The sequence below is a fragment of the Pelodiscus sinensis genome, chromosome 32, assembly GCF_052426305.1.
Source record: "Pelodiscus sinensis isolate ZL-2025 chromosome 32, ASM5242630v1, whole genome shotgun sequence".
Lineage (NCBI taxonomy): Eukaryota > Metazoa > Chordata > Testudines > Trionychidae > Pelodiscus > Pelodiscus sinensis.
This window is the reverse complement of record NC_143083.1, coordinates 7,991,208-8,002,451: the sequence shown is the minus strand read 5'-3', so window position 1 is coordinate 8,002,451 and position 11,244 is coordinate 7,991,208. Positions and strand designations below refer to the sequence as shown.

The window sequence follows — 11,244 nt, the reverse complement described above, 5'->3', positions numbered from 1 at the left end:
TCCATGCTGTATGCGGCACATAGAGCCTGACCCACTGCCTGCTGGACATGACGCAGGGAAAGGGGGTGGGGCTTGAGGGGCACACAGGGGTGACATCATGGGGAGGGCCGTTCTCAACCCATTTCCTGGGCCTATTTTGATTGCCAGTACGCTCCTGAGCTGGAGTGCTGCAAAATAGATTAGGTAAAGTAGCGGAGCTGGTTGGTTTGTTTGGCACGCGTCACATAATGCTCCCAACAAAGGGGTCGGCAGTCAGGCCTTTCAGACAATCTTCCTTTAATACAAAGTCAATATATCTACATACACAGTGGTCTGAAAACCACTTGCTGATTCAGTTTGAAATAACAGTGTGAAAGCAACAGCACTTTGCCCTCATACAAAAAACAAAACAAAACAAAAAACCCCAAAACAGAAAAACAAAACAAAAAAAACTTATTCCCCCCTCCCCAACTCTCCCAATAAGATTTTGCTGCAACATACTCAGAAATTTGGGAAACTTTCACACAAATAGGAAGTAAAATATCAAAGAAGCCATTTTTTTTCCTTTCAAGACAGGACATAGGTTGATTTATTTTGGGAGGGGGGTAGCAGTTTGGTTGCATTTAGTTCATCCCATCAGTACCAGGTTGTGGCCACGGTTACCTCGCTAGAAAATAATTAAAAAACAGTAATTAAGGGAGAGCAGTTATGGGGGCAGCGTCTCTCCTTCATGGCACGCTCTCCTCAGCGCACTTTGGCAACATGATTCCGTTTCATGTATTACTGCTGTATCGGACACCTGGCCCTATGCGCAATCTTGGACTGTTCTGATTGTACCCATTGTAAGGCTAATGTACCCACGTTGGTCTCTATACACGCGCCTTGGTGGGCACCTGCCTACCATGGTTCTGAAATTCCTCTCTCTGTCATTCCTCTGGTCTCACCCCCCCAATTCACCACTAGCCCTGGGAGGAGTAGGCAACATGGCCGTAGGAGGAGGGGGGAGTGAGTTGGCACTACAGCCACCTCTAAGCCAGCCTGCTAACTTCACACCCTTCCAGAGCCACTTGATATGTCTGAGATTCAAAAAAAAAAAAAAAAAAAAGAAAAAAGAGACATTTTGTTCTTACATGAGCAAGTTAAACCTTTTAAATGGTAGAAAAGCAATATGTAGAAGTAGCAATTTGCACTGCATTTTTATATATATCACAGCCATTACACGTAACATTTCTACAGTGAAAAAATAGACTGTCTTTGAACATAATATGAACAAATAAGCAAATTTTTCTTTTAAATTCATTGACTGATAGTCTTTGTTTTTTAAAAAAGGAAAAAATACACTATTTAAAAAAAAGGTAATGTCACTTGTTACAGTTACATCGATACTTTAAAGAAAGCCACTCCCAGCGTATGCAACTAGATGCATCTTGCTCAGTCTTTCCAAATGATTATACAGCGAGGGCATGTTCGTAGTGTGCCGCTGAACATGGGCTGACATACGGTAGCGGGACCGTCACAAGAATGTCTTTGAGACCTGCTGTAGTGGAGGGGTTGTACTGGCAGCAAGAAGCAATAGCTTATTGGGAATGAATCTCGTACAGAGGCTTTTTTAGAATCAACCCTGTCAGGGCTCCATTCAAGAATGCTCCCTTTCCCCCCTTGCAGGGGAAAACAATCAGCGAGGGGCAAAAGAAATCCTGTTTGTGTACAGCTGTCTCCTAACACGGTGTTTCTCAACCAATGATACGAGTAGCCTCAGGGGTACTTGAGAGAAGTCTGGGGGGTACGTCAACGCAAGCAAAATTTGGAGAAAACTGAATTTTTGTTTTAAGTTTTACAGTGCTTTATTATTTTTGTACTTTTTACACCCAAAAATGTCATCGTCCGCCCGGTTACGATTACGTTGTTTAAATAAATGTGTTGCAATGGTAGGAAAAAAAATGGTGTGTCTAAAAACTAGGTACTAAGGGTACTTATAATTTTTTTTAAAGGGGTACTTTATAAAAAAAAAAAAAAAAAAGGTTGAGAAACACTGTCCTAACACATCTCATTCAAAGCAGCACACGTGTCTGAAAAGGGGAGACGAGAACCAACAGTCACTGTACCCGGCCAGGGAAGAACCTGTCTCTACCTGCGCATACCTCAGCTCTGTCCCTAGAGCACAGTCTTTTTGCTTTATGCAGCCTAAAAAAAAATAAATTTTGGACTTAGGAGGAATGTTCCAAGTATTCAAAAGATGAGCTGTAAAACCTCTTGAGGGAATGATGTTGGCAGGAGTCCTGAATCAACCCACTGATGAGACTGAGGGATATTAAGACTCCAACTAGAAGTATTCCTGACCTTAATTTTATCTAGTCATGAGATTTATTTTTTCTTTTTACACAGCACCTTCAACTCTGCGAGTGAGTTTCTTTAAAGACTGCCAACTAGATTAGTAAATAAACTGAACTCTAATGATGTAACCAAAGCTCTTCTCTCCACGCCCTTCAGTGGTAACGGTTCACAAGAGGTGTTTTTAGCTTTTGGATCCGTTCGATAGATGTTCCCACGTTTCCATGCGCCCTCCACAGTGAACACCACTTGAGGTAACAAGAGCAGTTCACCACTTAAAATCTTCCTTCCGCACCCTCCCGAGCTGCCTCTTCACCTTCCAGGTTACAACATGGAGTTCCTGAAGGGGTGTTCCTTTCAACTCCTTCCCCCGCTCCCCACTGCTTTGTCCAAATGAAAAGGTACTTCTTCTGAGTCAGTTTTAAAAGTTCAAGCACTCCTCCTGGGTCAGAAGAGGCCTTCCAGGACTTAAGTGGTTGGTAGAGTCTGCAAGACGGATGGCTTTTTATGTTGCATAGTGATCAAAACTTCCCAGATACTCCAGAGCCGCCTGGTAACAGAACTGATATTCATCCTAAACACGGTAAAGGGAGACAATCAAAGTGTTAGCGGTTGTGGAATGGTTGTTGCACCTCCAACCCAGACATTCCAACCAACCCCTTCATAGCTTGCGAGTCACCTTTCACACTGTTGGGGGACAAGAACAGCCATACCATACGGGGACTACTGCGTTGACTGGAAATGAAGGAACAGTCGCAGAAAGCCCCAGAGCAAACACTGGTATGGATCATGGAGACCTCCAGGGTGATACGTGTCTTAGAAGAGATGGGCAGGGTTGTCCCCGTTTTACCAACAGGGTGAAACTGAAAGCCAGGCTATGCTCCTGCTCCCACAGGCAGGGGACAGTCAGAAGCTCCTTGTGCAGTGGTTCTTAGCCAGGACTACACAAAGGTTTTCCATGGGTCACATCAACTCATCTAGATATTTGCCTAGGTTTTCAACAGGCTATGTAAACAGAAGCGAAGTCAGTACACACTAAAATTTCATGTCATGACTTGATTATGCTGCGCTATACACTCTGCAGTGTAAGCACAATACTTCTATTCCATTGTTTCCATAACACTGGCCACGACACTTTGTATTTTGATGTCTGATTTTGTAAGCAAGTTAAGTGAGGTGAAACTTGGGGTAGGCGAGACGCATCAGACTCCGGAAAGGGGTCCACTCGTGGTCAGAGCATGGGAGTAAGACAACTGCTGCTCTTGAAGACCGCCTGTACCAATGTGCATTTATCACCGTTCCTTATACTTGTGCTACTCTGCATTGCTCAGCAATGCAGCCTAAGTCACATTAGCCCACATCTTCAAAATTATTTAGGCTCCAAACTTCAATTGAAATCAATGGACATTAGGAGCCCAAGTAGCTTTGAGGATTGCGGCCTCTTGTTCTTCAGGAATTAAACTTTCCAATTAGCATAGTGGCTAGAAAGGCAAAAGCTCATTCCTACTCCCGCTACGAGAGAGAGGTGAACAGCCACAGACTAAAGAGGCAAGTTAGCGTTTTCCTGCTCTCTAGTCCATCTGTAAGCACCTGCGTGGGATAGTTAGCCTGTGGAATCTCTACAACATTGTTTACCTCCGTCTGCACCATCGCTGGTCGTTGTGTTCGCAGCATCTTAACTGTCTGGAAAATATCTACAACACCCTCATAACGCATTCTCTCCAGGACGATACTCAGTGTGATAAACACTCCAGTTCTGCCCACGCCAGCACTATGGAAGAGAGAGACCAACAAGCAGTGGGTTAGACTCCGGCATATATTTTAGTAAGGAAGCAGCAGCAAGGGTAGCTGTTGTGAAGGCTTTGCGCATGTTCTAATATTTCTTAAAGCAATAAACGGGCCTCATTGTGCAGTGAACATAATACAATTAGTGGCCACGCCTATCAGTCCTTGCTTGGCTGGTGTCAGATTTCCCACCCGATAGAAATAAAATCACCAGAGTCACTGATCCAGAAATGCCAAAAGCTCCAGCAGTAGATAAGTATTTCAAAATGATTTCACTGCAGTTAGATATTGTGCATCTCAATCAGGGAGGGTGTTTTTTCAAATTATTTTCTGATTTAATGAAAGTAGGAGAGGAAGAGGAGGTAATGCCTTCTATTGTCTGCTTTAGCCAGTCAGGACACAAGAATAATTCTTGCTCCAGTGCAGTATCGGGCTTAGCAAATTGCCAGGTAGGTTTTTTTTTTCATTCAGATTTGGTGGGTGAGCAAAACAAGGCCCCCCACTCAATTTGGTGGCATTTCTGTTTGCACGTAGCATTAATTCTTCTTCGTCGGAGAGATAAGTATTGGGGGTAGGGAGACAGAGGAGACAGTGATCCACATGGACCTCGTAGAGGGGAATGCATGGAGCCCTTGGTGTGTCCAAGGAGCTTTGCTTACAGAAATAGCAAAATACTAGAGGTCACATGCTCTGTGAAGGAGTTTGCATTGAAGCAGAGATGCCAACTCTTTTCTATTTCCCGCATGGAAGGACGTCTTTACGTGCTCGTTTGCCTACCTGCAATGGACAGAAATTGGCCCATCCTGACCGAACTGTTCTTTTGTCTTGTGCACCTGTCCGATGAAATCGATAAAACCCTCTCCCGATTTTGGCACGCCTTGTTCAGGCCAGTCGGTGAACTGAAACTGACGAACGGTTCGGGACTGACCATCCTGGAAAAGAGCAGCACAAAAAATAAAAACTGCTCTCAAAATGTGTGGTATATTCCTGCCGTTAGAAACACTAATGTCAAATCTCTCCGATGCCCAGTTAGCGAAGGAGAAGACAGAAGCCGACACACCACTACTCTGGGCTCAGATATCGCCATAGCAATAGAACAAGGGAAGTTCCCAAGTTGTGAATGAAGGTCCTTCCTGGAGTTGTGTTGGTGTTCCCCTGAGCCCTTTGTGTGTACCTGTGCACTAACTGGTTTGAGGGCTGACCACACTCAGCCTCACTTAAAAGAAGACTCTGCCAAATAGTTGCCATGGGAGTCAGAATTAGACTAGAAGAAAGTACATTTTATTCTACCAGGGCTGAGGAGACATCAGGCTGAGGAGCAAAAAGGCCACACGAAGCCAGGCTGAAGTTAGAGGCTGCATTCGCTGAACCATTCTTCATAAGCCCTGAAAACGTTCTTTCACTGCATCTAGAATCATTCCAGGGGGGAAGGTCGTCTGAGTGAGCGGTTTCCTTTTCATTTCTCCTTTAACCAAAAGGCTGTGATCGCACACTAGGCTGTGGCAAGGCCGATCCCACATGTTGTGGCTTCTGTGCCTGCACTAGCCGGTCGATACAGGAAGAGGTGAATTCCCCACTGTCTCCAACAAGTGGCCACCAAAGCACGATAGTAACTCACCTGATTGCAGCAGAAAGGCCACGTGGGAAAGCTTTGTACAGCTACGGAGTCCCTCTGACTCACAAAGATACTTCTTGTGAACTGCCCGCGTGGTTCTATGGAAGCACAGACCAGCCAGAGTAACTCGAAGCCAAGAATGGGAGGTCGGGCGTTAGATTGGGAAGATGCCCCAAAGAGCCCCCATACTGCTGAGGGTCAATTCTGTTGTTCTGAGTGGTAGCTGGGAAGTGATTTCGCCCATCACTCTCGGTCAAGGGACCCCCTTAAAAGAGACGGGCGGCTCAGTGCCACGATGCACAGCAAAAAAATCCTGTTGCCAAAGGGGAAGAAGGCCTCAAGATAATGGAAAATCCACTTCCATTGGTTGGCTGCTTGAACTTTTCTTCGAGTATTTTGCCTGGCTGCTGTGGTGGAAGAGCCATGCTTCAGTCACTAGCCGGGCACGCAGAAACCCTGGTGCTAACATCAGAGGACGTTGGACCGATCTCTTTCCCTTGACATGAGCAGCTGGCGTGTGGCACTTGAAAGGTGCGCCCCTTTCCAAAGAGAGCTGATGCAGGCCCAGTCTGTACAGCCACCTGACAGCAGGTTGTGTGGGGTCACCAGAAACACATGATCTCTCAAAGGAAGGTCTAGAAGTGCGGCTGTAGGTCCAGAGACAGGGAGACAGAACAGGGTGCTGTCTCAAGCTAGCAGCTGTGGCTACAACTCAGGAGTTTGCGCCTGAAGCAGGACAGGAAGCTCTTTGACTGTTGCTGTCACAAGCTCCTTGGGAAGTGGGGGTAATAAAGTTATTATGGCCGGGGAGCAACGAGGCACTCCCATCATGCCTCCCAGTCCTGAGATAATATGGTAGGCTTTGAACTCTTCTGGCAGTGAAACCAAGAATGCCTCTTCCTTACTGTTAACCCTAAATGGCTACAGACATATTCCCCCCTCCTGCCTCTCTCACCATCAGGAACCCATGCTGATGATAATCAAGGAAGAAGCTGATGATAACATTCCTCCTTTTCCTCACTGCTCCGGGCTAGGAAGGCATCCATTACGGGATTGTTTTTTGAAGAAGGTGATTTCTGGTTTCACTCTCTTATTCCAGGGAAAGTAAAATCATATTCTAAAAGGAAGGCGGCAAAACTGGTCAACATTTTTCCAGGGGAACAGTTCTCCATCAGGAAATGCTGGTTTGATGAAAGGGAAATGCATCCCTTTTTGTCAGTTCTTGACAAAGTATCACAGAATCATAGAACCATAGAACTGGAAGAGACCTCAGAAGGTCATCAAGTCCAGCTCCCTGCTCTAGGCAGGACCAATCCCAACTAAATCAACCAATTTTGTTTAGACTTTTATATTCAAATGTTCTCTAATAAACTGCCCATAACAATCTTACCAAACAATTTTTTTTTAAAATTGTTTGGGTTTCAGGGGTATGTCAGCATGTGTGGTTCTGTACTAGTCCAGAGTGAAAGAAAGTTTCCGACTGTCGGAATTTTCCATGGGACAGAAAGTCTGAGCTTTGAGCAGCCTAGAAAGCAAAGCAGGAACGAAGCTGCCTTAAGTCTGTAGCAGAGTCTGTTGCACTGAAGAGATGGAGGCTCAGTTCCTGTACGTGCCAGGATCCAAAAGGGGATGTTGGTACCAAATGGCCATCGAGAGCTAGTTCCAGCCCTACCTTCCACCTCCCCAAGCAGCACAAGGACTTTAGTTCTATCCTAGGACCCTTCCAGTGGGTCCCACATTCATTACAAGACATGGCTCAAAATTTCCCTCCCTTCTTTTTAAATCCCATCGCCATGCTTGAGCTTGCTTGCCGCTTCTGGCCCTAGTTTAGTACAGGCCACCTCCCTGTCCCCTCTTCTCTGCAAGAGCTTTTGTGCATCGCCCTCAGCCACTCCCCATCTCTTGGCCAGTCTGAACCGAAAGCAACTCATCTCTCGGTCTGTGCTGGTGGGTGCCAGGGCACTGCAGGCTGGCGTTGATTGCGGGTGAAAGACACACAGAGAGAGCGTCCCGCTCAGGTGTCGCGGCCATCCAACAGCCTCATTCGCTGGCGAGGAATAAAAACAAATGGCTGCGTGACGAAGCGCCAGCCAGGGCCTGTCCAGGAGAGTCTGGCTAGTGATCCTTCCCCAGCTGTCTCCTCCAGTGCTTCCGTGAGACCAAACACAGCAACTCAGACTGGGTGTGTTTTGTCAGAACACCTCCCCGGCCACAGCTATGGATGCAGACATCTGCTGAAGCATCCAAACAGGCTCCAGAATTTCCCTAGAACTTAATCATCTTTGGAGAAGGATTCAAGGAAACTACCCTGTGTGAGCTGAGTAACAACTTGGAAGGAATCCCACCCACTGGAACATGGTGCGGGCAGCCGGAGCTTTGCAAGCAGCAGCGTCATAGGACCAGTGTTCAGCCCCAGAGGATGGACGCTGGAGAAATACAGTAATTCCTCATTTAACACGTGCCCGCTTAACACGTTTTCACGATAGCAAGATTTTTTTTTTAGGGAACTTTTTTGAATTACATGATCATCCCCAGAATAACATGATTTCCTCAGCCGGCCCATTGCCGGCAGCTGCACGGGGCTTCTCCCACCTCCCTGCAAAGCAGTGGAGGGTTTGCTGCTCGCCGCGCCGTTCCCCAGCGACCCCCCCCTCACCGGACGCAGTGCGGGTCCCAGCAGACCCATCACAGGGGCATACACCCAACCCAATCCCCCTCCCCTTCCCTTCCTCAGAGCCAAACACATCCCCTTCCCTGCTGTAACCCAGTCCCCTTTCTTCCCCAACCTTATGTCCTGGTCCCAACAGACACCATCGCTTGAACGCAACCCCCACTTTTTCCATTATTTTCAATGGGAAAATTAACCCCGCATAACACATTTTCACTTAACACGATCATTTTCTGAAACATCGCTATAGTGTTAAATGAGGAATTACTTGTACAGCAGATTTCAGCAGCTTCCGAAAACTCTTCTGCCCCCCACCCCACAGCAGGGGAATGGAGCCCAATGGCCTAGTTTCCAGTCTGCATTCCTGCCAGATAGGAAGTCCGGAGCAGGGCTGTTCTCTGGGCAGACTCAGAAGTAGAAGTGGACGGTCAAGGCCTGACCGTAGATTTGGCACTTCCGTGCCGAGGAAAGAAGGAAGGCAGAGCACTCACCCGGGCATCCGTCACCTTGAATTCTCGCAGGATATACTGAGGCATGTTGTATTCAGCCATGGGATCCACCACAAAGTACTGGTACCGCGCTGACCGCTCAGCAGGCCAATATTGATGGCACTTTTCCTGCCGAGGGGAGCAGAGACACCAGGTCAGGACAACACAATTAACCCCTTCTGCTGCTCTAGGGCTTTTCCCCGTGCTGCCCTCCCACCTCTCAACGACCCTCCCCGGGGGTCTGTGCGTACCCGGCCCATCTCTCGCAGCTTGGTCAACATCACCACAATGGTGGAGTTGTTCTCCCAGAGCATCCGCCAGAAATCCTCGGTGGTCTCTGCCAGTGGCCCTTGAGTGGCAATGTAGGCTCTCTGTTGTCTGAAAGAAAGCACCAACCCAGCATGAGGCGATGAGTTATGAGCCCAGGGTCTGGGGTGATGGGGGTAGCAACCTGGGGGAGCATGAGAGGGGACACGGGTCCAGACCAGCTAGGAATCCAGCACCTTTGAGATCTGCAGGCTGGGGAGTCTGTGACTCAAAGGCCTTGTGCTAGGGCTTACTCCTAGTTCCCTTTCCCTAATTACAGCAACTACGGGCTAAATCCTGGTTCATCACACAGGAGTTTGCAGCATGTCGCTTGCCACGCTCCTGTGCACGTAGGACCCTGTGCCCGCCTGCTGCCACGAGCTCCATGTTCTAGGGCCCGCAGGCTGTGCACGGCCAAAGAAGAGAGCCCAGGCTGCTTCTGGCGCTGCTCGGCGCCCAGTCAGCCTCCGGCAGACTTGCACAGGCAAAGGGTCTTAGAGCACCACTGTGTGGGTCCTGCTGCAGCTTTGCTCGTGGGCTCCCAGCACGGGAACGGCCAGCAACGGGGACTGTTTCCCTACACTGCAACCCCTAAAGCAAGGCTGAGTGAGGAACGATCCATTCCCTAAACATTCCCCATAGATTTGACACCATTACCCTGGGCCTAATCAAAGACATTCACTGCTTGGCTCATTATAAAGCCAATTTCTCCTGCCATTAACATCTGCATTTCCACATCAAAAGTGATGTTGGGGACACATCCAGCCCACTTAATTAGTCTCATTAACATGGGCTCTACAATTGACAGGCAGTGCTGCTGAGATATCTATCTATCCTGGTTTCTCTTCAGTGGTTCTCAAACTTTTTGGCCTGCGGACCACTTGGTTCAAGGCAAACCTTTTTGCGGACCAGCAATTGCTAATAGAAACTCACCGTTAATTACATAATTGTGCCCGAGCTGTTTTGCTAGTGTGGCAGCTGGGGAGAATGGCTTGATTTAAATGATTAAACAGATGAAGCGTTTTCACTTTCTCATGTTAGTTTATCAAACTTCATTTTAAATAAAGTAAAATATTAATGTCCAGCCCAAAAGGTTTCAATGTTTTCTTTTTTATGGCAGGGGTGGGGAATCATTTTTGGGTTGGGGCCACTGACCCACAGAAAAATCAGTCGGGGACCACATAAGTGAGAAGTAAAACTCCTCCAATATTCCCAGCCCCACTGATGAGACACCTCGCTCCTCTGGTGCTCCAGCGAGGGGAAGGGACAGGGAGGGCTTCCCATAGGCCAGATTTACTTTTCTGTGATTCTGGAGTTGTTGGATTTTATGGACCCCTTTAGGCTCTGGGGTGGGGACAAAAATGAGGGGTTCAGTGTGCAGGACGAGTGGGGGTGCAGAATCTGGGCAGGAGGTGGGGTGCAAAAAGGGGAGAGGTTTGTGAGGGCTTGATGCGAGGTAGGGTACAGAAGCAGGCTGGGGGTAAGGTGTCTGGCCAGGGGAAGGGAGCAAGATGCAGTGTGTGGCCAGGAGGGAAGGGCAGGAGCAAGGGAGGTGTTGGAGGAAGCTGGGGATGTGGGGTCTTGGTGGGGGGGGGCGTGAGTGAGGGGGATTGGGGTGCAGGGCTCTGGGCATGAGGGGGAACGCTTACCTGGCTTTGCGCTCCCTTTTTCTTCTTATAATGGAGATTGCCTATCTCCTAGAACTGGAAGGGACCTTGAAAGGTCGAGTCCAGTCCCCTGCCTTCTCAGCAGGACCAAGTACCATCCCTTGCAGCAGGGAAAGCCTCTGGACGGCATGTCACTGCACTGCCATCCCCCAGTGGGGCGGGGAGGGAGCTCAGTCCCCCCCCATGCAGCGGAGGTGAAGAAAGCCCCAACCTTCCCTGTCAGATCCGGCCCTGGGGCTTTCTTTATCTCCCCTCCCCCCACGCCCTCTGAGCGGGAAGCTGGTGTTGTAGTGAGGCTCAAGCAGCAGCATGGGCTCCCCACTGCATGGAGAGGGAAGGTGGTGGTGGGGGGGGGGGCTCAGCTCGAGCCACGGACCACATGGGAAGCGGCCGTGGACCACTAGT

At 48.5% G+C, this 11,244-nt stretch overlaps 1 protein-coding gene across 16 annotated transcripts in view; it reads right to left on the bottom strand.

Annotated features, from left to right (window-relative positions):
- Positions 1-259: 259 nt before the first annotated feature.
- The window catches only part of PTPRS (protein tyrosine phosphatase receptor type S), a 276,924-nt gene continuing 265,939 nt past the window's right edge, over positions 260-11,244 (bottom strand). For all 16 annotated transcript variants that reach the window (XM_075903067.2, XM_075903072.2, XM_075903074.2 and 13 more), the window contains 5 exons: positions 9,118-9,244; positions 8,870-8,995; positions 4,873-5,027; positions 3,946-4,081; positions 260-2,884 (listed from right to left, as the gene is read on the bottom strand). In XM_075903067.2, the coding sequence (XP_075759182.2) occupies positions 2,816-2,884; positions 3,946-4,081; positions 4,873-5,027; positions 8,870-8,995; positions 9,118-9,244 (613 nt within the window). In that variant the 3' untranslated portion in view covers positions 260-2,815. The remainder of the gene's footprint in view (positions 2,885-3,945; positions 4,082-4,872; positions 5,028-8,869; positions 8,996-9,117; positions 9,245-11,244) is intronic.